Consider the following 27,645-nt stretch of genomic DNA (forward strand, 5'->3'; position numbering starts at 1 on the left):
CATATGAACAAGTCAAAGAATATGTATATGATTGGTTGCACTATTTTCAGGTTAATGAAATGTTTAAAAAAGACATTAAAGAAAGTGGTTATGCAGAAAAAGATTCAAAGTTCCAGACAGACGTGATAAACAATAATTGTAAAATTTTGTCAAAAATGTATAAAATATTGTTGGAATGGAATACCAAAGATGAAGAAGTTAAATCGGTAATGATACAATGGGCCAGAGATCTAGGTTATATTATTCAGTTTGAGGACTGGGAAAGACTGTGGAAAGAGAATTTAAGATTTACTGCTTGTATGGTACTTAAAGAAAATGTTATGAAAATGTTTTACAGATGGTATATTACACCAGTAAAATTAGCAAAAATGTATAAGACGTGCAACAAGTGTTGGAAATGTAAAGAAAAAGAAGGTACGTTTTATCATATGTGGTGGGAATGTAAGAAAGTGAAGGGTTTCTGGGAGATGATTTATAATGAAATGAAAAAGATGTTAAAATATACATTTGTAAAGAAACCAGAGACCTTTCTTTTAGGAATTACAGGGAATGAAATAAGAAGAAAAGACTGTAAACTTTTTCAATATGCAGTCACAGCAGCAAGAATTTTACTGGCCCAGAAATGGAAACAAGAGGAAATACCGACAATAGAAGAATGGAGACTGAAGCTGACTGACTATTCAGAAATGGACAGACTAACCGGAAAAATTAGATATCTTCGAGACCAAAAGTTCATCGAGGACTGGGGGAAATTTGTTGAGTATCTGAAAAGAATATGTGATGTGCAAACAACACTGGCGGGATTTCAAGCAGCACTGTGAAAGTCGAGATATATTGTTAAAAAGAAATAGGAGTGGGAGGGAAGTTTAATGGCAATATAAACAGAGGAATGCGGAATTGAGAGGTAAATATGGATGATTGTCAGAGAAGCCGAAGGAAGTCCAAAAAGAAGCAAATTTGTGGAAATTTTGATAAAATTGTATATTTGTGTTGGAAAATTAATAAAAATTATTTATATAAAAAAAGAGATGCATGCAAAAAGCAGATACTTTGCAGGAGTGTGTGTGTGTTTGTGTGTGTGTGAAGTTCAAACTGTAAATAACCAATTGCCTATTTATTTATTTTTGTAACATTTATCTACTGCTTAATTACAAAAAAAAAATCCCTCGAAGCATTTTACAAAACTAATAAAACAATAAAAGTTTCAGTAAAAACAGCTATTTAAATATTCAAACAGATTTTTTAAAATAACCAATAAGCTAAATACGTATCAACATTCTACATACTTGGGTAGGCTTGTCTAAAGAAACATGTTTTTAGCAGGCACTGAAAACAGTACATCAAAGGCCTGGTGTCAATAGGCAGGGAGTTCCAAAGTCCCATATTTTTTGCTCTATAAGACTCACTTTTCCCCTCCTGAAAAGTAAGGGGAAATGTGTGTGCGTCTTATGGAGCGAATGCAGGCTGCGCAGCCATCCCAGAAGCCAGAACAGCAAGAGGGATTGCTGTTTTCACTGCGCAGAGATCCCTCTTGCTGTTCTGGCTTCTGAGATTCAGAATGTTTTTTTTCTTGTTTTCCTCCTCCAAAAACTAGGTGTGTCTTGTGGTCTGGTGCATCTTATAGAGCAAAAAATACGGTAGTTGCTGCAACAATAAAATATCTGTTTCTTAACAAATGTGCAACAGGGCCAGATTCACAGGTCGAAGCAGTCAAGTGGACAAACATAGGGTCAAGCTATCTTGCAAGTTAACTGCTCCCAAGGTGTTAAGGCCTTTTCATATACCTTGAACTTGGCCTGGTACCAAACGGGAAACCATAGCACATCTCTGAGCACAGGTGTTCTATGCGCACCTGTCAGCAATCGTGCTGCAGTGTTCTGCAGCTTCTGAAGCCCCACACAGAGCACAAACTTTGCCTCCAGGTGACCAAATCTGCCCCCACAAAATAGAGGCGCAACATGAGCAGAACTAACCATTATTGGCTTGATAGCATTTATTGTGAGTGTGGATTTTATTTGTTAGCAGGGACCTCCCTGGGCACGGACCCCCCCCCCACTCCCTTCCTGTCCTCCTTCCCCCCCCCCCAGCTCACTTCCCCTTGACGTCCTTGCCAAATGCGCGGCTGGCACAGAGCACGAGAAGGCAGGAAACAGACGGGAGCACATTCATGCGCTCTCCGGCCCAAACGAACAAAGACATGCAAGCCCTGCAGGAAGTCAAAGAGGAAGATCTCAAGAGAGCTCGTTCCCCAAATTAGACTGCGTTAGCAGCCCATCGCGCAAGCGGAAGAGAAACTCTCTGCATTAGCCAGATGAGAAAACCTGCTGAGGCGGCAAAAAAACCCAGTAACTCCAAAAAGGGGGGGCGGGTGGAGAGAGAGAGAGAGAAATTTAGAGGGAGACAGGGGATTTGAAACTTCTTTCTGCTAACAGATTCAGGTTTTTGCAGACTGGAGAAACAGGTCTCTCTATGTGTAATCTATTCTTCACCATTGTGAACAGCCACATGAGGCTGGGGGCAGTCCTCATTCTCTCCCTTCGCCGGCAGGTCCCGAGGGGGGGGGGCATGTGACAGCAACTCAAAATTCAGAATTAAAAACAGTTAAAGCATATGACATTCACAGGAACGGGGATGGGCCCTGAAAACTCACATCTCGGATGGAAAAAGGCCTGCATTCACTGAAAGCTTTACAGTGAAGAAGTCCAACGCACCTGAGTTCCACAGCTTAGGGGCTGCCACAGACAAGGCCCTGCAGGCAATAATCAAGGTATAGGGCTTTTCTCTGGTGTGAGAGAGGGCGAGGGAGGTGGCCTCTTCTAAAGCGATCCAAAACAAAACATAGGTCTGCCTTTTCCCTTTAGACCATTTGTTGCTTTCCCATATGCAGATATGCATGCAATTAATTGACTAAGATTTTTCTCTTTATATAGCAGGCCTGCTAAATAGTCACTAATAGGCCTTTGTTCTGCTTTCAGATTTCTTCTGAAACCCTTCGTTCTCAGTCATGCGGACTTGAATCTTACTTTACTGGCGGGTTCCGGGCCCAAGCGAGATTCAGGTTGCAGAGGGGGGTGTCCCCCATTTTGTAGCTCAGCTCCTTTGCTGCTAGAAGAATGTTTATAACCAGAGTCCAAATACGTTTTCCCAAGTCTTAAATTGTTGGAGAGTATAAACACCCTCAGGAAGGAACTGCATCTCTTCCGAATGAGCTGATTCAGGGCTTTCATTCTACCTCAGCAGAGACAGCCCAATGTTTTTTGCCACCTGACGCAAACCACAAAATAGTGCCCCCACTTCCCACCAGGGAAGAAAAGGTGAGTGAGGATGTACATCTGGAAAAGGGGGAGGGGATAAAGATCTACATTGGGATCTGCTGACCCTGTGGATCCTGCCACCTGAGGCGGTTGCCTCACCTTGCCTCATGGTAGGGCCGGCCCTGTAGCTCAGTATACCCAAAAGGAGAAACTTCAGTGTCAACAGAGGCAAGCTGGGAGGTGGGGGTCAATCCACAGCAAGGCCTTCTGCATCGTAGTCCCTCCTGGGTGGAGAACAGTTCCCCCCAAGAGAGGGAAAATTCCCCCCTCTATACACAACCACACACACAGGCAGAGAATATGGTTCATTAAAATGGGGCCTTTTGGAATCACAAATACGATACGATACGATAATCTTTATTGTCATTGTCCCATACAGAACAACAAAATTGAAAAAATCTACACCAGACATTCAAAAACCCACAAGCCTGCTATCCCAGCTATCCCAGCCTGGTTAGCCCCTAAAAACTCTGATACCCCATAATTGAATACAATATAAGACTACCTTACACTGTGTTTAAAACCAAAATCGCATTTGGGTAGAAACTGTTTCTCAGGTGGCTAGTCCTAGTCTTTATAACCCTGTACCTTCTTCCAGAAGGCAGAAGCTGAAAGAGATCATTTCCGGGGTGCGCACTATCCTGTGCTATTATTGCAGCTTTCTTATGGCACCTGGAAGCACAGATTTGATCCAAGGTGGGAAGAGTGCGCCCAATTCTTCTCCCCGCAGTCTTTACAACCCTGGACAGCATTGTTTTTCCCCTGACCATGCAGCTCCCAAACCACACACAGAGACTATAAGTTAATACACTCTCCACAGTACAATGGTAAAATGCCATCAACAAGTCCTTTGAGAGATTATTTTTCCGGAGGATTCTCAGAAAATATAACCTTTGCTGTGCTCTCTTCATTAGGTCTTTGCTGTTTTCTCCCCATGTTAGGTCATCTCTCAACTCCATTCCCAGAAATCGAAACACCAAGCCCTGTCCCACACACTTCCCCTCAATAATAAGTGGCTGAATATTCAATTTACATTTCCTAAAGTCCACAATAATCTCTTTTGTTTTATTTAACTTAAGGAGTAAGTTGCAACTGGTTCTATTTGATTTTGTTGTTTGGAGGCTACATACCGTTGACTTTTTAACATAAGCATCCCCATGTGTTGTTGTTTTTTTGTGAAAAGGATGATGAATAATAACAATAAATTCATAGCAATAACAACTTATTTATTCCAGGAAACCTTGCTAGCAACAGACAGCCCTCCCTGCTCTCTGCCAAGGCTAAACAAAAGGAGTCAGGGAGTTCATTCTCTTTCCTTTCTTTCTGTATTGCATCTTATCTAAAAATAGGACTAGTTGTCCTCCGGTAGAAATTGCTGCACAACAAGAGATGTTTGTGAAACAGATTTGTCTTTTTAAGCAAGTGTACAAGGCTGTAATCCCATGTGCTGGTTGTTGTTCCCCAACAGCGCCAGCTCCAATCTGGATCGGGCCCTCACAGCTGATTTCTTCCCTGGAATCAGCCCACCTGAGAAGCGCTGGAACTGCTGACACACACACCCCACCACCAAAACCCCTGGTCTCCCCTAATGAACGAACACCGCAGTGATTTGCAATTGATTCCTACCCACATTTACCTCTACCTAAGTCTTCCAGCTCCTTCATGGATCACTGCCTTGCCGTGGCGAAGGGGCTTGAATAACTCAGAGAAGCTATGAGCTATGCCGTGCAGGGCCACCCAAGATGGACAGGTCATAATGGAGAGTTTTGACCAAACGTGATCCACCTGGAGCAGGAACCAGCAAGCCACTCCAGTATCCCTGCCAAGGAAACTCCATGGACAAAGACAATCAGATGCTGAAGCTGAGGCTCCAATACTTTGGCCACCTCATGAGAAGACTCCCTGGAAAAGACCCTAACGTTGGGAAAGATGGAGGGCACAAGGAGAAGGGGACGACAGAGGACGAGATGGTGGGACAGTGTTCTCGAAGCTACCAGCATGAGTTTGACCAAACTACGGGAGGCAGTGGAAGACAGGAGTGGCTGGCATGCTCTGGTCCAGGGGGTCACCAAGAGTCGGACACAACTAAACGACTAAACGACAAGTCTTCCAGTTCAATCAGGAATTGAAAGGTTTGGAATAATTTCCAGACTTGAAGGATGATGCCCAGCACTCATAGATTGTTCCTGTTCAGAAGCGGCCTTGTGAGCAAAACATAACCCTGTCAGCTGCTTCTACCTTGCGCTGTTGACATCATCTTCTCCCCGGCACCACCAGTGTTCAGTGGCAAGCTCCCTTTGTTATGTTAGGCCACAAGTCCAGTGCAACAGCAGAACCTTCTTCCTGGCATGCTGCCCTCTCTAAGCCTCTGAGCAAGCTGGCACCAGGCCTTCCTGCCTGCCATTTTGGAAACATGCTAAGAAAAAAACCGAGCCCATACTGAAAACAAGAACTTTCCATAACTTCATGTTATTAAACTAGCTGTCAATAGATTACACAACCTTTTAATGCTCATTTGCACTCCAGGGTGGGATGTTGGAAAATAAGATCGCCACACCAACACGCAGTACTAGCAGCTTTTTATATAACTTGGAAATCTGTATTTTAATAAGGAAGGGGAGGGGGGTGTTCCTTGCACTGTGGTCTTCTCTTCAAAGAGCCCATCTCCTTTTGCACACCCTGACTGTCCCAGCAACAGAGTTTTCAAAATGAGAAACATGTCATACTTTAGTGATTAATGCCAAAACGCGTAGCTGAGCTGCTCTGAAGTCTTAGCCGGAAATGACCAATGATGGAAAAAAGCTGTGGTTTAATAAATGACAAACAAAGATTTTGACACATCTTGTCTCCTCTTGCAAAACTTGGAGAGGAAAATGCTCCTCAGCGGGGGGCGGGGGGGCGGGGAGAGAGAAACCAGCACGAAACCCCAACACTTGCCTGCTAGACAGCCTTCGAAGAAAAATTTAAAAAACCTCAGAGTTTCCGGATTTAAAGAGCGGGGAGGGAGGCTTAATCAGGGCTGTGACTCAACTGGGGCTTAGCCCAGAAAACCTCAGTGTTGGTACTCAAGAGCCGTTTCACACATTTCACACAAATTACAGAGGAATAAAATATTGGGGTGGGAGGCCAGGTAAGCTCCACCCCCACATAATCAATTACAAGATGTAGTAAAGTAAAGGGGGGGCCCTGACCATTAGGTCCAGTCGTGGCCGACTCTGGGGTTGCGGCGCTCATCTTGCTTTATTGGCCAAGGGAGCCGGCGTACAGCTTCCGGGTCATGTGGCCAGCATGACTAAGCCACTTCTGGCGAACCAGAGCAGTGCACGGAAATGCCGTTTACCTTCCCGCCAGAGCGGTACCTATTTATCTACTTGCACTTTGATGTGCTTTCAAACTGCTAAGTTGGCAGGAGCAGGGACCGAACAACAGGAGCTCACCCTGTCGCAGGGATTCGAACCGCCAGCCTTCTGATCAGCAAGTCCTAGGCTCTGTGGTTTAGCCCACAGCACCACCTGCGTCTCTTACAAGATGTAGTACATGCACACTATTTGAATGGCAATGCCCAAATATTTTAGGGGGGGGGGAGTGGAGGGACCTCAGCTCCTAGAAGATGGCTCCTAAGACACAAAAACAGTAACAAAAGCCCAGTTTTGCCTATCTGGCAACAAGCAGGCTTGCCAACACACATCTTTTTAGATAACTTGACACTCAATGAAATAAATTCCGGGGGGTCGGGAATTAAAAAATTCTGAAAAGTACTCTTAGAAATACAATGCGCTAAGAAGCCCTGGCTTTAGTGTATTAATACAGTGTGCCCAGTCTATTATTAACTATTAGCATTTATTTATTCATTTTATTATTAATCTCTAGTTATTACAGGGGACGCGGGTGGCGCTGTGGTCTAAACTACAGAGCCTAGGACATGCCGATCAGAAGGTCGGCGGTTCGAATCTCCGCAGCGGGTTGAGCTCCCGTGGCTCAGTCCCTGCTCCTGCCAACCTAGCAGTTCGAAAGCATGTAAAAGTGCAAGTAGATAAATAGGTACCGCTCCGGCGGGAAGGTAAACGGTGTTTCCGTGCGCTGCTCTGGTTCACCAGAAGCAGCTTAGTCATGCTGGCCACATGACCCGGAAGCTGTACGCCGGCTCCCTCGGCCAATAAAGCGAGATGAGCGCCGCAACCCCAGAGTCGGCCACGACTGGACCTAATGGTCAGGGGTCCCTTTACCTAGTTATTACACTGAAACCCAACCTTTCTGTAAGGAGCTCGGCAGCCCCTTTTAACCCTCACTCACAGCAACCCTGTGGGGTAGGTTAGAAAGCTGGGGGTGCAGAGTACGACCAGATCACACAATGAGCTCCTTGTCTGAATGAGGATATGTACCAGGATCTCCCAATCTTTGGCCCAATGCTCATCTACACCACCCCTTCTCTGCCGAGTGCTCTATGCCAACCTCTTCCTACAGAGAAAATCTTTAATTTGAAATCCGTTTACAGATTCAAAGGCAAGACTTTCAAAGGCGTACCGCAGAACCAGGGGTGCTCTGGAGCGAGATAAGAGTGCTTCTCTATTGCTTCAACCTGCCTCCTCCTATACACCAAGCTTTCTACGCAATAAATTTTGGATTCAGCCCCTGCCTCAGAGACAAAGACTGAACCGACAAGACTTTTTTCTCTTGTGCTTTTGAGCATAGCTGGGGAGTCCGAGGCCTCCAGAAGCTGTTTGATGGATAGGCATACCTGTCAATTTCAGTCTCTTTCAATCTCTCGTTTCTTGCTTGCTCTCAAAGGCACATTGCGTACAAAGCAACTTTCCCCAACATACGCCTTTTTATATGTTATTTTCACTAATATATGCCTCTTATGCCCACTGCACTTTGTGTGCCTTATTTGTTTGGAGAAACCACAAAATCTGGAGAGGTGCAAATTTCGAGCGACAGCCGAGTTTCAGTTTACGGTCTCTTTCGGAAAGTGCAAATCAGGCAGGTTCGCATTAAAATCTGAACCGCGATGGTTTCCCCCCTCCTCTCCATCCCTGTTGGACTCCAACTCCCATCAGTCCCAGTCAACACAACCCCGGTCAGGGACGATGGGAACAGGAGTCCAACTGCAGCTGCAAGGGACAGCTTGGCCGCCAAAAGGCAAGCAAGATATAAACATTTTAATAAACAGAAGTCAGGAAGAAATAAATAGAGAAATGCGGGTGAGTATTTGCACAAGAGCTGTTTCAGAGCATAGCTGTCAACGTTTCCCCTTTTTTAATGGAAATTCCTTTATTCTGAATAGGATTCCTCACAAGAAAAGGGAAAAGCTGACAGCTATGTTTCGAATCCCCGCGACGGGTGAGCTCCCGTTGCTCGGTCCCAGCTCCTGCCAACCTAGCAGTTCGAAAGCACGTCAAAGTGCAAATAGATAAATAGGTACTGCTTTGGTGGGAAGGTAAACGGCGTTTCCATCTGCTGCTCTGGTTCGCCAGAAGCGGCTTAGTCATGCTGGCCACATGACCCGGAAGCTGTACGCCGGCTCCCTCGGCCAATAAAGCGAGATGAGCACCACAACCCCAGAGTCGGCCGCGACTGGACTTAATGGTCAGGGGTCCCTTTACCTTTATGTTTCAGAGGCTCGTCAAAAAGCCAAGTTGGGCATCTCCGCTTCAACCAACTCCCCACCCCACTCCCACCCACCCCCATATCAAAACAGTTTCGTTGCCGTAACCGAAAAGGCGCCCTTCCAAAGAGGAAGCTGTGTGGCAAAGAAGCTCTTTGCAAGCAGGGCCCCCCGCCCTTCCTATGAATGAAAGGCGGCTTTGCAAAAGACTACTGCTCCATTCACAAAGGCGCCAGCCAGCCCAGGGACTTCCGAGCCGGGCCTGCGGTTAGGCCTGCCGTGGCTCAGGGCTGCAAGGTTCTCCTGCCTTGCCTCCAGAGAAATCAAGCACAAGAGACAGAAACCGAAGAGCAGGGCAGATGTATCTGGAACGAGTGGGCTGGGGGTCCCCACACTCGCCCACCCCCATCCACCCCACGGGTTTTGCAAGTATGGAAAGGAGAGGCAAAAAGACATTGCTGTGCTAAGTCTCCAGGTTTCAGAGTGGGAAATCGAACAAGCGGCTGCGTCACAGCCGGATGGCGGTTTCAAAACGTTTTGCTGGCAGGAAACCCTCTGCAGGTTGAGTCCTTTGCTCTGGGGATTCCTGCACCTTGCAAAGGATTGTGGGTCGTATTTTGCAAGGTGTACGCTTTGTAGTTTCTGGAGGAGGCCCAGGCCTCACCGTCTCCACCATGCAAACCAAGGAGCCCCAGTGAACAGCCACTTCAAAGTAAGGATACCTGGAACACACAACTTGGGCCAACAAACCATTCCATCCTTTCCAATGTGGTGTAGTGGTTAAGAGTGGTGGGCTCGTAATCTGGTGAACCGGGTTCGCTTCCCTGCTCCTCCACATGCAGCTACTGGGTGACCTTGGGCTAGTCACACTTCTCTGAAGTCTCTCAGCACCACTCACCTCAGAGTGTTTGTTGTGGGGGAGGAAGGGAAAGGAGATTGTTAGCCTCTTTGAGACTCCTTAAAGGTAAAGGTACCCCTGACCATTAGGTCCAGTCGTGACCGACTCTGGGGTTGCGGCGCTCATCTCGCTTTATTAGCCGAGGGAGCCGGCGTACAGCTTCCAGGTCATGTGGCCAGCATGACTAAGCTGCTTCTGGCGAACCAGAGCAGCGCACGGAAACGCCATTTACCTTCCCGCCGGAGCGGTACCTATTGATCTACTTGCACTTTGACATGCTTTCGAACTGCTAGGTTGGCAGGAGCTGGGACCGAGCAACAGGAGCTCACCCCATCACGGGGATTCAAACCGCCGACCTTCTGATCGGCAAGTTCTAGGCTCTGTGGTTTAACCCACAGCGCCACCCGTGTCCCTTTGAGACTCCTTAGGGTAGTGATAAAGCAGGATATCAAATCCAAACTCGTCTTCTTCTCCTCCCCTGGCTGGCCAGTTAACCTAGCACAAACCACAGTTTCGCACATCTGCACATCCCCACTTCAGTTCAGCTTTGGCCCAGAAGAAAAGAACACAAGGAAGATCGGGGCACCACCTGTTGAACTGAGCACTTATTCTGGTTCGTTTGCAGGGAGATTAGACAACGCTGGCTATTTAATGAACATTCACTCTGATTTGTTTGTAGGGAGGTTAGATGACGTTACAACAAAACAAGTGTCATCCCACACTTTCTTTCTCCCAATCAGCAAACTTTAGACTGGAAGCTCCAAGGGGCAGAGGCCTGACTAATCTTTGCCCGTGCCAATTAATAAAAAACAAATAAAATAGCAGCATATTCTGTTAAGTTATTGACATTCCAAACCAAGCAAAGGGGCTCAGAGGGAAGGAAGCAAGTGTGATTAAGTGAGGGGTGTCACTGGAGAAATTTATGGGAACCGAGAGAGCCACAAGGACAACGGAGCCTTGGAAATTGCAGCAAAAATGACGCCTTTACTCCAGGGAATTATTTATATTTCAATTTTTTATCCATTCCATCCTTATACCAGACTAGCGTGGGGGGAGAAATTGGCAGTCCTCAACCAAATTTCACAAGGCCCCCCAAAAATGGGGTACCAGTATGCAGCCCCTGCCAACAGATCAACCCCAAGAAAATATAGCCCTCAACAGGGGAAAAGGGCAGGGGGGGGGCGAATTGCAGGTTCCAATCTAGCTCAAATTACTCATATATACTGAACACTGGTACAAGCCGTTTCTATAAATGTCCAAGTGTTTGTGCGATGGATTGTAGTGTTGTTGTTGTTTCAATTTATATACTGCCCTTTATCAAAAGATCTCAGGGTGGTGTACCGCAATAGAAACACATTAAAAACTTCCATGATAAAAAACTTAATTAAAAACATACTGGCAGACAGCCTAATGGTAAAATATTCACCATAATAACTCTTTCCCCACACACTTTCACAGGCCATAGATTATTTAATAGCCATAGGCCTGGGTAAAGAGGAATAGAGGAATGTTTTCCCTGGCGTCTAAAAATGTGTAATGACGGTGCCAGGCGAGCCTTTCTGGGGAGAGCATTCCACAGTTGGGGAGCCACCACTGAAAAGGCCTGTTCTCTTCTTGCCACCCTGCGAACCTCTCTAGGAGTGGGGACATAGAGAAGGGCCTCAGATGACAAGCGCAGGATCCGGGCTGGTTCATACGGGGAGAGGTGGCCCTTAAGGTATTGGGGTATTGTTGACATGTACACCGATTGCATGTTTGCTGCATGTAACATGCAAAACCCCTATTACCTTCTGTGACTACTCTTCCAGGACCTCAGGTAGAGAAAGACTTCCTGGGCTGGAGATGCTTTATTGCCGTTCAGCTGACAGAGCAGAGGCAAGTAGGAGCAAGGACTGGGGAGAGTCCCGAGGGCCGGAGAGTGTTGCCTCAAGGGCCACATATTAGCCCAAGTTGCCAGGAGCTCCCCATCCCTGCAATAGCTATAGTGATGGGGGGGTAAGGAAGTTCCTTCCTGACCCCCACACAGCACATGGTGCTAAACACAGCACAAAGAGCACCTCCTCTCTTCCCGAAGCCTTCTCCTGCCGTAACATCTGGTTGAAATAAAATGACTACAGATGCTTCCGTTGGAAGTACCAATTTTCATGGGATTTTTCAGCTTGGCTGTAAATACTGTATTGCTCTGGGCTGGAATCTGGCAGAGCAGTCGAGTCAGCTCTCAAAGGGGAAAACAGCCCCCACCCACGCCGAAAAATGCTTTCCTGGAATTATTGATTCCAGTATCCTTTCAGCTGGCCATCCATCACCTGTGGCCAGGGGATGCCCAAGGGAGAAGCTCGATGGCACAGAATCTACCAATTCTTCTCCTTCCGAGGCACCCAATTTTTAGGCCAATTCCCCCTCCTGTGTTGAAATCTGGGCTTTAGTCTCTCTATTTCTAGATTCTCCCCCAACACCATGTCCAAAACCATTTCATGAGCATCATGTTCCAAGAGCTGGATTTGCTAGATGAAAGCAAACATTGCTTTGCATGGCACGTTAAATTAAGAGGGGAAAGGAAAAAGGAAAAGTTTGCCGAACCTCAACTGTGAGACAAACTGAGTGCTAAAAGTTCTGCCAAGAGTCAGAGTATCTGCTCCTTGAGCTCAACACACACTGCAAACAGAAAAGCACACCATATAAACATTGTCATGCGTGCCATTCTTGACACTTGCTCCTTCGCCCAGTGGCCAGCTGGCACCTCAAATGCCCTGAAGGACCTGGCAGGAGAGACAAAGTGTGAAAATCTCCAAGTGACGCTGCGTAAGTGGATAAAACCATCAGAAAGAATAAATCAACACATCCTTTTACCGGTAAGAAACATGTTGCAATCTGGAATACAGTATTTGTGTGCGTACACAAGAAGTACTGAACCAATAGCAGGATGGCAGCCAATAAGGTGACGCTCGATCCTAGCAAGACAGAAGCTCAGTGGGTGGATCACCTCCTGGCTCTGTTTAATACTCTGCTCTGGAGAGATCCACATTCCCCCAGTCTGGGGTTGAAGTGCCTTTCACCAGCTGCAAAGTCTCTGGGACATTGCTATCTTGGCCACAGTGATCTGACCTCTGGTTCTCTTTTGGCAATGCATTCTATGCTGAGCATCCCTTGAAGACAATTTGGAAACTATTAGAATCCTAGAACTGCAGAGCTGGAAGGGACCACAAAGGTCATGCAGCCTAACCCCCAAAATGCAGGAATCTTTTGCTCAATGGGGGGCTCAAACCCACAGCCCTGAGATTAAGAGTAAGGGATATCTCTACCGACTGAGTTATCCCCCTCTGCTACACCTAGTAGAGACTACAAGTGCAAGGTTTCTGGGCACTAAAAGTACTTACCGTATTTTCCGCTCCATAAGACGCACTTTTTCCTTCCTAAAAAGTAAGGGGAAATGTCTGGGTGTCTTATGAAGCGAATGTGTAGTCCCTGGAGCCGAATTGCCCAGGGGCAAAAAGCAGATCATGCTTTTTTTTTATTATTAAAGAGGGAAGGGGGTGCTGAAAGGAAGCAGCTGATCGGTAAGCAATCAGGAGGGAGATAAGGGACGCTAGCAATAAAGAAGACTGCTTGGGAGGGGGAGGTAAAAGCCCATGGATCCTCAGGATTTTTGCATTGGGTCACCCCAAATTCACCATCAGATCACATAGCATGTCCATGGCTACAGCCTGCACCTATGTGGCATTGCCCCAGGTACCTAATGGAACACCTGCCGAGATTCAGAGGTCATCTGATGATGCCATTCATCAGGTCCTTTCACTAGCAGCGATGATGCATTTTTAGCTGGGATTCCCTCCCCAAAGAGGACTGTCCAGAGTCCATTCTGCCGTCCTTTCATGACCAGGCAAAATTGTTCTCATTCTCTCAGGCCTCTTAAGGGATTCTAGATCTCTCTGAAGTTTTAACTGGGGTTTTCTTCTAATTACTTTTCACATTAATTGCCTTTTGCTTCTTAAACGTGACATTTCTTTGTGAACCGCCCAGGGATCTTTGTTGTTGCTGCTGCTGTTGAGTGAACAGTGGTATATAAATCTCCTAAACGAAAAAAAAATAAAGTAAGGTGGAATCTACAGACATATAAAAAAAAGTTCTGAAAATGCTTTTTTTAAAAAAAAAGTTTTTAAGAGTACAGTGGTGTACCTTGGTTTACAACCATAATCCGCTCTGGAGGTCTGTTTGTAAACCAAAACAGGTTGTAACCCAAGGCGCGCTTTCACCAATGCGGCCTCCCCATAAAAATTGTTCATAATCCAAAAAAAGGGGGTCGTAATCCAAAAAAAAGGCTGCAGACCGGGACACGCACTTCCAGGTTTGACATGTTTGTAATCCAAAACATATGCAAACCAAGACGTATGCAAACCAAGGTACCACTATACCTTGAATTTTCCCTAAGGCTCACCATCGCTATCTAGGGTCCAATTGTATATTGTACTTGAAACACGCTTAAAAACATTTTATTTGCAGCTGAGACCAAAGATAGTTCTTGATGTGACCAGGGGAAAGCATCTGGGTCAGAGCCAGTTTAGGAATAGCAAAACTAGCATCACTTGCAGGCTTGAGTCTTTGAGATGGTGCTGGATAGTAGGAGCTGCAGAGGCAACAGTTTTCTCTAACACCCCTGCCCGCTTTATAATTTCTGTGGGGCAAAGTTAACATGCACAGTTGGGAGTCCCTGCACTAGCTAGTCTGAAATATACCTCTGCTCCATCCAGAGACCAGGCTTGCTCTTAAAGGATGAAAGTGGATTGATTTGGGGGGGGGGGGGTCGAGAACCTTGGCATGTTATCAAGTCACCTATACTCCTTGCTGAAATCCAAGCCATGCACTCCGAGGTGTAGGGTGGATCTCCTTCAAAAGCAGGTTCTTCCGTTTTCCCTTGGAAGAGACGGAGCCTTCTCAGTGGTGGCTTCACCCCTTTGGAATTCCCTCCACCCCAGCGAGAAACATGGAAGGTCCTTGTCACGGCTGGCTTTTTTGAGAACTCTTAAAGCCTTTAAAAATAAAATCCCAGTCCTATGTTAAAGGGAGGAAAAAAAAGGTTTTGCTGCTGATCTGTTTGTGGTTTTTGAAAATGGCAAATTTGCTGGATTTAACTTGGGATCTTCTGATGCTTCTAAGCTTCTTTTTTAATACACCCCCCCCCCCGGAAACTGCCTGGGCATGGGCAATGTACCCTGAAGGGAGAGCACAGAAATCTGTTTAACAAATAAACGTATACTAAAAGCTCTTGTTTAATAAGAATTAAATAAGTAATGTTAATTAAGAGCCGGTGCGGTGCAGCGCCAGACCAGGGACCTGGGAGATCAGGGTTCAAATCCTACCACCTGGTCACAGAGCTCTCTGGGTGCCTCTTGCAGCTTCTCCCCTGGCCTACCTCAAAGGGTTGTTGTGGGAATTAAACGAAGAGGTTTAAAACGTGCTTGTCGCCTTCAGCTCCTTGGAGGACAAGGTGGAATATAAATGCAATAATAAACTAATGAATTCGATGCAGACAAAGCAACATTTATGCACTGGGGGTTTGGCAGGAATCTCTTGAAGTGCAACGGAGCTCCCTAGCACAAGAAATCACTGGATTTGTGGCAAATCTAAGAAGTAACCCCTGTGCCCTCTTTTTTAAAAACAACAGCAGCACTTAATACTTATTCCCTCGCACATTTGTAACTTAAGGGCAAACGCAGACTGCCTTCCCCTGTTGTGGGGGAGCTGCGGTGTGTAGAAAATATTCTCTCATTAAAGGAAGGCCCAAGCTGCATGAGGAGAATGTTATGTTGTTGAGTCCTCCGGAAGACACTCGCATCCGACACGGCCCCACGGAGCTATATTTAGTTCCTGAAGGGCTGGGGGGTTGGGGAGAGAGGAGAGCGAACGCCAAACACCAAATCCTTTGGCGAGCCTACGTGAGTTTAAATTCAATCCCCGTCCTCGGGTCTCTATTAATTGCCGGCCTCTGTGCGCTGGATGAATAGATTCCTGTTTTAACATGGGGGCGAGGGGGAGCTTTGAAGGCATGGAAGAGAGGAGGAGGAGGAAGAAAGCAAATTTCTCCTCTGCAAAAAAAAGAAGACAATTCTTATTACTGATGGCCTTTCCTATCTTCATTGTGACCTGCACTTACAAAATTTTCCAGGCGAAAAGGCTTTCGCCATTCACAAACCTTCCTTTGGGGCAGCAGCCAGCGCGCGCACACACACCCCAAAAGAGATGGAAAGCGCATTTACTCTCGGCCGGCTCATCCAAGGATGCTGGCTTTCAGCCCTTAGCTCCCATGAGATATGCAGGGGCCAAATTTTTGCAGACATGTAAAAGCAGCTTTGCTTGCCAAAGGAGGGGAGCTTCTATCTATTGATTCCATCCCAACAAGGCAACCAAACTGTCAGAGGGCTCCACCACCACCGCAACTTGCCCTCATTTCTATTGTATTTTAATATTCTGTTGAAAGCCGCCCAGAGTGGCTAGGGAAACCCAGCCAGATGGGCGGGGTATAAATAATAAATTATTATTATTACAGTGGCAAAGGTAAAGGTAAAGGTACCCCTGCCCGTACGGGCCAGTCTTGACAGACTCTAGGGTTGTGCGCTCATCTCACTCTAGAGGCCGGGAGCCAGCGCTGTCCGCAGACACTTTCGGGTCACGTGGCCAGCGTGATGAAGCTGCTCCGGCGAACCGGCACCAGAGCAGCACATGGAAACGCCGTTTACCTTCCCGCTATACAGCGGTACCTATTTATCTACTTGCACTTAAGGGTGCTTTCGAACTGCTAGGTGGGCAGGAGCTGGGACCGAACGATGGGAGCTCACCCCGCCACGGGGATTCGAACCGATTACAGTGGCACCTCGGGTTAAAGCTATGGTTTTCCCAGTAGTGATGTATGGAAGTGAGAGCTGGACCATAAAGAAGGCTGATCGCCAAAGAATTGATGCTTTTGAATTCTGGTGCTGCAGGAGACTCTTGAGAGTCCCATGGACTGCAAGAAGAACAAACCTCTCCATTCTGAAGGAAATCAGCCCTGCGTGCTCACTGGAAGGACAGATCCTGAAGCTGAGGCTCCAATACTTTGGCCACCTCATGAGAAGAGAAGACTCCCTGGAAAAGACCCTGATGTTGGGAAAGATGGAGGGCACAAGGCGAAGGTGGCGACAGAGGACGAGATGGTTGGATAGTGTACTTGAAGCTACCAGCATGAGTTTGACCAAACTGCGGAGGCAGTGGAAGACAGGAGTGCCTGGCGTGCTCTGGTCCATGGGGTCACGAAGAGTCGGACATGACTAAACAACTAAACAACAACACCTCGGGTTAAGTACTTAATTCGTTCTGGAGGTCCGTTCTTAACCTGAAGCTGTTCTTAACGTGAAGCACCACTTTAGCCGCCACCATGCGATTTCTGTTCTCATCCTGAAGGAAAGTTCTTAACCTGAAGCACTATTTCTGTGTTAGCAGAGTCTGTAACCTGAAGCATATGTAACCCGAGGTACCACTGTATTATTATTATTATTATTATTATTATTATTATTATTATTATTATCATCATCATCATCATCATCATCATCATCATCATCTCTGGGTTAAATCAAGAAATCTCTCAAAGGGAAAAGGGATGGAAGGGCCTGTCAGTTTCAGGTTATCTTAGTTTCTCATTTCCCCCAGTTTTAAAGAATTGTAGAGTTGGAAGGGACCTTCGAGGGTCATCTAGTCCAACCCCCTGCAATGAAGGAATCTCAGCTAAAGCATCCATGACAAACGTCTGTCCAACCACTGTTTAAAAACCTCCAAGGAAGGAGAGTCCACAACCCCCCTAGGGAGTCCGTTCCACTGTCGAACAGCTCTTATAGCCAGTTCTCCACATTTCTGCAATTTGTTTATCTTAGATAATCACGAAAATCAGTATGCATTTTAGTGCAAGTTTCTTCCAAGGAACACATCATTTGTTTGTTTGCAAAGATACTTATATCCAGCTAATTTATAAAGAAAATATCAAAGTGGTTCACAACAACTGCACACAGAACCATGCAATAAAAGCCAAATTAAAAAGTTGAAATCAGAAATCAGATACTGTGGAAAGAGGAATTCCTAATTGCCTGCATAGGCGTGACAGAATAGAAAAGGTTTCAGTTTTGATGAATGCAGACATTTTTGCAAGCACTCTCTCCTAATATATTTTCACAAATGTATGCATTGTTTTAAAAATACTTTACATATCCCCCCTAAGATATGCATTTTTGTAAACATTGGCTGGGTAGAGAACTAACATTGGGGCAAGGATGAATTTCAAAGGATAGTTGCCTTTTGGTTTGCAAGTTGTTTTGGAATCAACGTGAACCGAACCAAGAGGGAGATTGAATGGTGTGGTCTGCAGTTCTGGGGCGACCATGGCCTCCACAGCCCAGGGTCTCTCACTCAGTCCAAGTGAATGGAGAAAAAAATGCTCCCATGTGGACCAGGGGAGAGGGGTGGTGGCAGCAACTGATAAAACTCCTAAACTGCTGCTGACCTTCTTTCCCTTTCTACTTTCACTGCTGCCTCCCTGGTAAAAAGGCAAAGGTAAAGGGCCCCTGACAGTTAAGTCCAGTTGCAAATGACTCTGGGGTTGCGGCGCTCATCTCGCTTTACTGGCCGAGGGAGCCGGCGTACAGCTTCCAGGTCATGTGGCCGGCATAACTAAGCCGCTTCTGGCGAAACCAGAGAAGCACATGGAAACGCCGTTTACCTTCCCGCCGGTGCGGTACCTATTTATCTACTTGCACTTTGTCGTGCTTTCGAACTGCTAGGTGGGCAGGAGCTGGGACCGAACGACAGGAGCTCACCCCGTCGCAGGGATTCAAGCCGCCGACCTTCTGATCAGCAAGTCCTAGGCTCTGTGGTTTAACCACCCGCGTCCCTTTGAGACTCCTTAGGGTAGTGATAAAGCGGGATATCAAATCCACACTCTTCTTCTTCCTTCTCAAAGTCCAACACCGCATTTACCTGGCTTTGGGAAGACAGGACAAGGGCTGGGGGAGGCATCGTATGTTGCAGAGGGCCATGCACTGGACTACCCTTGTCTAAAGTCTTTAATGAAATAGGGCCAACCTACCTGTGTGCCCATCTCTCTATCCCTTGCGCTGGTGCTGCTAGGGCCACAGGGAAAACCTGGCCAGAGATTCGCCAATAAAGGCCAGCTGCACCTTCTGCTACCTGCAGCCCGGCTGGAAGTTGCGAGGTGCTAGGGATTTGGCAAATACTGAATCTTGGTATACAGTCGTAGCTTGGAAGTTGAACGGAATCCGTTCCGGAAGGCCATTTGACTTCCAAAACGTTCAGAAACCAAAGCACGGCTTCTGATTGGCTGCAGAAAGCTCCTGCAGCCAATCAGAAGCTGCGGAAGTCCTGTTGGACGTTCGGCTTCCAAAAATAGTTCACAAACCAGAACAGTCAGATTTGCGGCGTTCGGGAGCCAAAATGTTCGAGAACTAAGCTGTTTGAAAACGAAGGTACGACTGTACTCGATTCTGTATGGTAGCATTGGCAGAAGAACTGACATATGAGCAGCACAGTGAAAATCTGATTGTTTATCGCTCTGTAGCTCCTGGTAGCTGTTCACAGGCTATAAGAGACGAAGATCATGGAAGAAAACCACCAAACACACATGGAGGGATGTGGGAGACCTTTTGGAATAAGCTGATGGACTCTGATTTTAGCATGCATTGCCAGGATTGAATGTTTGCCAAGCCAAATGTTACATTATGTTGATCTTTATGCTTTTTTGCAATTTTGAAAATAAATAAAAACATTTATAAACAACAACAACAACAACAACAACAACTGTGGGCTGTGTAAATAACAAATTCCTTTTATCTGGCTCCTCCAACATTCGCATCACCGGATGTCAACAAATTCCTGTGTTACGACAGGATGAAAACTCTCCTCGGCCCGTTTTCTCCATAAACCTCTGTAATGGCGGCTCATGTTTTCCTTTTCTCGAAACTAAAACGTCTCCAAGTCTGCAACCTTTCTTTATAGGGGAGTCACACCACCCCCTTGCTCATTTTTGGTTTGGCGAGACACATGCCAATTAAAATCAAAGCACCCCCAAACTTTCTTGCAGTTGCAAAACTGCACCGAAAGTGGGATTGCATTTTGCAGCCTCAAAACCACCATGAATGCACAACTGAAAAAGGGCCTGGTGGGGGAGGCGATGTCTACCCCACATCTAAGCTTAGACCTGGAGACAAAACATCTCCCCACCAACATCCCCAGCTCAGTTTCACTTTCAGTAAACCCACCTCCCTTGGGAAAATGATGATCACTACTTTCACTAGGGCAAGCACCGTTTAACCAGGTCCTTCTCACCAGTCTAGAAAACGTAAACAACTGAAAGCATGGAAAACACAAATAGGCAAACTATCCCCAACCCCAACCCCACTAATCCCCCTGGCGTACCACCCATTATTCCACCATGCAGCACAAAACCTCCAGATAAAAACCTGGCGAACCAAAGGCTTATATCGCCTAATAGACTTTTATAAAAATAACAAACCTTTGTCAACACAAGAAATACAAGACAAACTAGAAGACACCCAAATGCCCTGGTTAACACAACACCAACTACATGCCCTCTTAAACAACCCAACAGTAAAATTAGCAGCAACTAGGCCCCTGACAACCTTCGAAAACCTCCTCTTAACAACAAAGGGAAACAGTAAAGGGACGGTATCCGCAATATACAAAATACTACTCCAAAATCCCACAAACCCCCTAGACGCAATCAAAAAACAATGGGAGAATGACATAGGCTATGAGATTAACCCCACGCAATGGGCCAGAATGTGGTCTAAAGCTCCCTTTAAATCCGTATCAACGAAAAGAAAAGAACTCACACTGAAACTCACCTACAGGTGGTACCTAACACCAAGGAAACTAGCGCTAATACACCCAGGAACCTCACCAAAATGCTGGAGAGGGTGCACCTCCACAGGCACATACCTCCACATGTGGTGGGAGTGTCCCAAAATCCAACTATTCTGGGCAACAGCCATACGAGAAATATGTAAAATAACTAAACAAGTATTAGATATCACCCCAGAATTGGCCCTACTAAACATCTTCCAAGACAACAACGCCCATTTACACCACAAAGAACTCATAACCCACCTACTTTCAGCAGCCAGAAACACCATAACCAGACACTGGAGAGACCTGTCAGGAGTAAGCATGGACCAATGGTACCAAATAGTATGGGAAACAGCCCTACTAGAAAAATTAGCTAATAAACTGAAACTGACACGGGGACAAACAGAAGAAGACACCTTCACCCCGGTATGGCTCCCCTTTATCACATACACAGCCCAACAAGACAATGACAATAATCCACCAACAGAATACAAATCTATATGGCTAACCTGATCCAAAACACCCACCCACCCCACTCACACACGAAAACAAAGATCACCACAGCCAATCACAAACAAACAACCACACCCTAGGCCAACCCCAAACTCTCTCACCACCAAAGGAACACAAGTGAACAACACAAACAACGCTGACACCAAACTCTACATACACTAAGCATAATAGAAACACCACGACCTGACTCCACCCCCTTTCTTTTCCCTTTTTTTCTTCTTCTCCCCCTAATGCCTCAACAAATGAAACGGATTTGTAAAAATGTTACATGGGGGAAAAAAAATACGAGGCATTACACTTCTGTAAAACAAGAAAATCCTAAATAAAATATTAAAAAAAAGAAAAGAAAACGTAAACAACAACAACACCATTCTAGTTGAAGATTCACACAAAAATGGGTCTCCTTTCCCACACGCAAAGTGCCAGCACGACAACAAACCATTTGGACAGATACCTCACCATGCCAAGCCTTGACAATGGCCCTGATTAGCTGCTCCTTCCCTGTGAATTTCTCTAAGCACATAGTCATCTAAGGCAGGCATAGACAAACTCCAGCCCTCCAGATGTCCAAGACTACAATTCCCATCATCCCTAGCTAACAGGACCAGTGGTCAGGGATGATGGGAATTGTAGTCCCAAACATCTGGAGGGCTGGAGTTTGTCTATGCCTAATGTAAAGCAAGCCCTTGCCCTCTACTAGCAGCAGGACTCTGGAAATATAATTGTGCGCCGTAGGAAACAGACAAAGCCTCTGGGCAAAATGGCCCATCACAGTGGTTCTTGCCATGAGGATGAATGAAAATGCAGGAAGAGACAAATTCTGCTTACTGGGAAAAAGGCACAGTTGTGATTCAGGGCAGCAAACAGCTTCCCCAAGGCAACCAAAACTGCAACAAGCCATTGAGTCACAGAGACAGGCCTGCGGGAGCAGCTCCCTTCACTCACCTTGGGGGGATCAAACACCTCCAGGATGTAATCGTCGTTGTCCAAAGCCCCCGCTCTCCGCAAAACCAGCCGGCACCTCTGCCAGCAAGCTCCGCTGTCCATCGTAGCCTCGGTCACCATCCAGTATTTCAGACTGCCCTCTTTCTGAATCTGAGAAGAGGGGTCTTGCGAAAGGGCCCACGGGAAGAACTTCCGGGCAAGGCCAGGCTTTGAAACGGAGTCCAATATCTCCCCTCCTCCGGGGGCCGGCTCCAAGGACCTCCTGCGGAAAAAGCTGCGCCAACTCCTCCTCAGGCGGTCCAGGGAAAAGGGTCTCCTCGCGGCCAAGGGGGAAGCCGTTCCTGCAAGGTCCTCCGAGCTCCAGGCCTTGGTCAGGCCTCGGGGGTGGGCCTCCGGGCCCCTGGCGGCCTGGTCAGCCAGCTCCACTTCGGCTTTGGCCACGACGCCCCCGAGGGAGCCCCCCGGCTGCTTCCGGCCAGTCTCCCGGTAATCCCGCACCCTGCTGAAGGGGAGAATGCGGAACCGGTTCATGGCAAAGCCATCCTTCACCTCGTTGCGGAAGTACTGCTGGAAAAGGTCGGCGAACTGGAGGGAGAAGTTCTCGGCCGCCAGGACTTCGTGCTGGGGGTTCTCGCTGACAAAGAGGAGGTACTTGCGGGCCAGCTCTCTGGCGGTGGAGATGGCATGGTGCTCGCAAAACTCATTCCAGCCGCCGGGGTGCGCGGGGTCGCCTGGCGGGGCAGGGAGCCCGTTCATCACAGGGGCCGGAAACATTTGGGTGCACTGCGGAAAAACGAGAACACAACCGCAATAGGAATGAATTGCAAAAGTAGAGTAATAATGCCACAGGAGCAACAATGGACGTGAATTCATAGACACTACCAGTTCTGACTACAGTGGTACCTCTGGTTACATACTTAATTCGTTCCAGAGGTCCGTTCTTAACCTGAAACTGTTCTTAACCTGAGACACCACTTTAGCTAATGGGGCCTCCCCGCTGCCGCTGCGCAATTTCTGTTCTCATCCTGAAGCAAAGTTCTTAACCCGAGGTACTATTTCTGGGTTAGCGGAGTCTGCAACCTGAAGCGTCTGTAACCTGAAGCATATATAACCCCAGGTACCACTGTATACGGGTCAATTTCAAGAGAGTTCCCCTCAGGAGAGTTTCCATTTATTTATTTTGTAAGATTTACACACTGTCTGATTGCAAAAAGAAGAAGAAAGGAAACTCAAAGTGGTTTACAAAAGCGAGCTGGTTGGTTTCTTGCGTCCCCCAAGAACAAGAACATCCCTGCATTGTCTTTCAAGGACATTTAAAACCCCAAACCTCTTATTTAGTTAGTGAAACTGAGTGGAAAGGGTGTCTGGTTAGGATTCGGAGAGATCCAGGTTCCAAGGTCAGCTCAAGGGCAACCGCCCCGACCTGGCCACAGTGAACCATGCAACGGTCATCTCCAGGCTTGACTACTGTAATTCGCTCTACACGGGGCTGCCCTTGAAGCTGTCCCAGAAACTCCAGCAGGTGCAGAATGCTGCAGCGAGGCTCCTCACAGGTCTCTGTCATGGGAGCATATTCACCCAGTGCTTTTCCAGCGGTACTGGCTCCCGGTGGAGTACAGGGTCAGATTTAAGGTGCTGCTTTTGACCTTTAAAGCCCTCACGGCCTAGGACCCTCGTACCTACAGGACCGCCTCTCCCGGTATGCCCCACGGAGGACCTTAAGGTCCATAAATAGCAACACCCTAGAGGTCCCGGGCCCTAAGGAAGTTAGATTGGCTTCAACCAGAGCCAGGGCCTTTTCAACACTGGCTCCACCCTGGTGGAACGCTCTGCTTCATGAGACCAGGGCCCTACGGAATCTGATTTCTTTCCGCAGGGCCTGTAAGACAGAGTTGTTCTGCCTGGCCTTTGGCTTAGAATCAGTTTGATTCCCTCCCTCTATTTCTTTTTTCCTTTCCTTCTCCTCCTGCGATGAGGCTACATTTTAATATTTTAATGTTTCAATATTTTAATGTTGTATTTTAATTTTGTTTTTAAGTTGTAATCATTCAGCTTGTTTTTATTATTGCTTGTACGCCGCTCTGAGCCCGGCCTTGGCTGGGGAGGGCGGGGTGTAAATAAAAAATTATTATTATTATTATTATGGCTCAGCTGGACCTACCTCGCAGGGTTGTTCTGAGGAGAAGGTTAGGGAAGAGACAACATAGCAATATTAAAATGCAATAAATGCATGTGGTTGTAAATGTATAGCCTTAAAAACTGCAATATAGATATCCTGATCTATAGGAGAAGGTTGTTCTTGGCTATCAGACTCCACATCTCTCCCCCACAGCAGCCCCCTGACCACCCCCGCCCCCCCGGTTTTGCACACAGACCAGGTTCTTCCAAGGAGTAGGAGTGGACATGCTACGTTTCCAAGTATCTGCTCCACCACCCATATGGGAGGGGTGGGGAACCTTGCACACAGGGCCACAGGTGGCCCTGCAAGTCTCTGGATCTGACCCTCAGGACTTCTCCCCAGGCAAGACGCCCTCCCAAGCAACACCGCTTGTAGTCCTGGTTTGCATTCTCCTTGAGGGCTGGGATGTGTCCCTGAACTCTGAAACTGGAACCGTGACTGTTTAACCTGGTATCATAGTGCTTTGAATGAATGCTGTGAGTGTGGTCTTAGTTCCACACTTTGCAACGGGATGATATCCTGCACTACAGTGCACCTGAGGGTACCAGGCTAGCTTAGCAGGGCAGGCATGCTGTGAGGCATATACCGGTATGCACTCCTCTGTCCCTCCAGCGCCTCATTCGCAGCCTCTAAGCACGTGCTGACTGAGGCAGGCAACCTCATCTCTACCTAATGGTAGGGCCGGCCCCAGGTTTGTGCAAGGAAGTCCAGCACTCTCTCAAAGGCCTCTCTCTACACAAAGGCATGGGATTTCGCAGCCCGCTTGGCCCTAGAGCGTGACGCCCTCCCAGCAAGCCCCTCTCCTCATCCTGCAAAAGTGTTTTTATCGTTGCAGCGCACGCCACTCCAAGCAGGAAGCACGTTCGTTGCCCGCCCCAGTCAGCAGCACATGGGCAGCCTCTCTTCGCAGGCAGGCTCGAGACTTCCTCGAGAAAACCCATGCTTGCAATTTAAAGGCAAACTGACGGGAACGCCTCTCTAGGAAAGTTTGCTGGCAGAGAGAGGGTCCTTTAAATAATAGTGATCACAATCCAAGTCTTATAAACGGCAGTGTTCTGCCCACTGCAGAAGTAGCTATGCCAACTTCTGAATCTAGCTCCATCAACCACTGCCAGACAGGGGCCCCCTGGCACCCCCACTTTCCCCAGGAGGCTGAAAAAGGTTCCCCGCTTCTGATTCACAGCTCACCCAGATTGCAAGCTTTCTTTAACAATCACACACTCGCAGTGGGCTGCTGCACAGAGCACCCAGTGACTGCATCGGTTGCGATTTCAGATCGGCCAGGAACTTTTCATGGTTTCCGAGGGGGAAAGGGTCAGTCACAAAACGCTGAGCCGTGCGACATTTTGGGAGCACGCCCGGGAAGAGGAAAGCCGCCGGGGTCTGGCATGTGTCAAGAGCAGGCCTGAGTGGCAAGACATCCCCGGGGTCGGAGTGGGGGACAGGAAGACATAGCAGGCAGCGATCTGAGAAGCAGGGGTCTCGATAATGGGCAAAGCGAGGAGAGAGTTAGCTGCAGCAGGCCGGGAGCTGGAGCAAAGGAGATAGCAGGACGATGAGGATCCTTTCTTACGCTGCTGGTGGTGCAGGGACTTCACATGTCCTTGGTCAGAACGAACGCAAGGAAGAAGCAGGGGCGCCACGTGGCTGAGAGGACCCCCACAGATACCACGCCACCACGCTTCTGGGCGGCCGAACCCCAGGTGGGGTGAGCCACCCAGCCCAGAAGAGCCGGCAGAACTTGGAAGCCAACGCCAGGAGCCTCCAATCCGCTCCGGATCCGGAACCCAGAAAGGGACGCAAACGTGCTCCGCTGCTGGTCGGGCGCCTGAGCTCTTTGCCCCCCAGCCGGGCCCCCGCCTGCTGGGTCTATCAGCGAGACCAGCCTGTGGATGACTCAGCAACTGCTCTCGCTTCCACACACCAGGCCTTGTGCTTCACCTCAAGTCTTCCAGTGGTCACTGGGAAACGGGTGGGGGTAGGGGAGAGAGCGTGGGTAGGTGGGATCCAGCGGTCGTAGTTAAACAGGAGGAACGCCCAAGCACCACAATAGCCCTTGCCCTGCAAAACAACAACAGCAACTGGTCCTCCCTTCCAAAGGAGAGGTGCCATATTTGGGTTTTCCTTCCCATCGGACAACTACGTAACCGTGCACCTGGATATGGCAGCTTTGTAGAAACTCCTATTTTAAAGCCAGGATTGTCTTAACAACACACTGTAAATAGCCCACCCGGCGGTGGAAACCCCCCCCCTCTTAGTGACACAGCCAAAAGTTGCAAAACAGCAAGCGCACTTTCGGCTTCCCCCGCACTCCAGTGCAGCAGAGAAAGTAAACGAAGGACCCCGCCCCAAATCGACACAAGATGTGCACCGTTACCTTGCAGGTGGCAGACTAGCACCTGTGGACTTGCTGGCCGGAGCGGGAGGCCCACCCATTTGGGAAGGAAAGCTCCTGGTGCAAAAATGGAGCCCCCCCCCACTTGTGAGTGCAGAGTTCCTGGTCACGCACTAGGAAGGGCAGCATTGACGTGCGGCAACGGCAGCCGTGCAACACCGAAATAGAAGCACTTGGAAGATTCCCCCTTCTGCCAGCCGAATAAAATAAAAAAAGCACACAATGGCTTTTTCTAGCGAGCACTATAGGAGGAAGTCCACTCCCAGCTTCTCCTCCTTTTTAGACTGGGGAAGTTGACGCGCCGCTCAGATGGAGGCAGGGGGAAGCATATTTCGTGCTCCTGAAGAGCAGGGAGGTCTGAAGTTCTGGGGCAGTTGGGTTCTCAATGAGAACCCCTCCCTTGGCACACAGGGGCAACACCAGAGTGCATGAAGCAGCAAACATATATACAACACACACACTGTACAGCTGTAGGGCTGCCTGTTCCCCTCCCCAACCACCCTTCTATCCCCCCCCATTAAACTCCCCTAGAGCCTCCCCTTCTTGCCCCATGCAATTAGAAATCCTTTGATGGGGGCTGTGTGATGACAGCATTACATTTTAATGTATATAGGAAGATATTCAGGAGCTCACTAGTCTTCAGTGAGAGATGTTCAAGCCGCAATAGGATCATGAGGTCTGACCTAGAATGGGTTGCATCTGCAGCACCTCTTTGGGAGAGGAAAAGATTTTGAAAGAGTAACGGCAGAAGAAAGATGAGAGGGAAAGGAGGACGATGAGCAGAACCAGAAAACAGAACCGAACAGGAGTGTACAGAAGGAAAGAAATTGGCTCCCTCCCTTGTTTCCACGCTGAGGGAACCCTTTCCACAGAGACGGGTCTGCCACAGAGCAT

At 47.8% G+C, this 27,645-nt stretch overlaps 1 protein-coding gene across 2 annotated transcripts in view; it reads right to left on the minus strand.

Moving 5' to 3' along the window:
• Positions 1 to 27,645, minus strand: part of SH2B3 (SH2B adaptor protein 3) — a 71,829-nt gene that overhangs the window by 34,213 nt on the left and 9,971 nt on the right. The window contains exons 1-2 of one of the 2 annotated variants that reach the window (XM_053401262.1): positions 26,734 to 26,940; positions 22,178 to 22,960 (exon numbers count right to left, since the gene is read on the minus strand). In XM_053401262.1, coding sequence (XP_053257237.1) covers positions 22,178 to 22,951 — 774 coding nt within the window. In that variant the 5' untranslated portion in view covers positions 22,952 to 22,960; positions 26,734 to 26,940. Of the gene's footprint in view, positions 1 to 22,177; positions 22,961 to 26,733; positions 26,941 to 27,645 lie in introns of those variants that run through there. The other variant, XM_053401263.1, reaches the window with a different exon arrangement.

The sequence above is a fragment of the Podarcis raffonei genome, chromosome 8, assembly GCF_027172205.1.
Source record: "Podarcis raffonei isolate rPodRaf1 chromosome 8, rPodRaf1.pri, whole genome shotgun sequence".
In the NCBI taxonomy this organism is placed as follows: domain Eukaryota; kingdom Metazoa; phylum Chordata; class Lepidosauria; order Squamata; family Lacertidae; genus Podarcis; species Podarcis raffonei.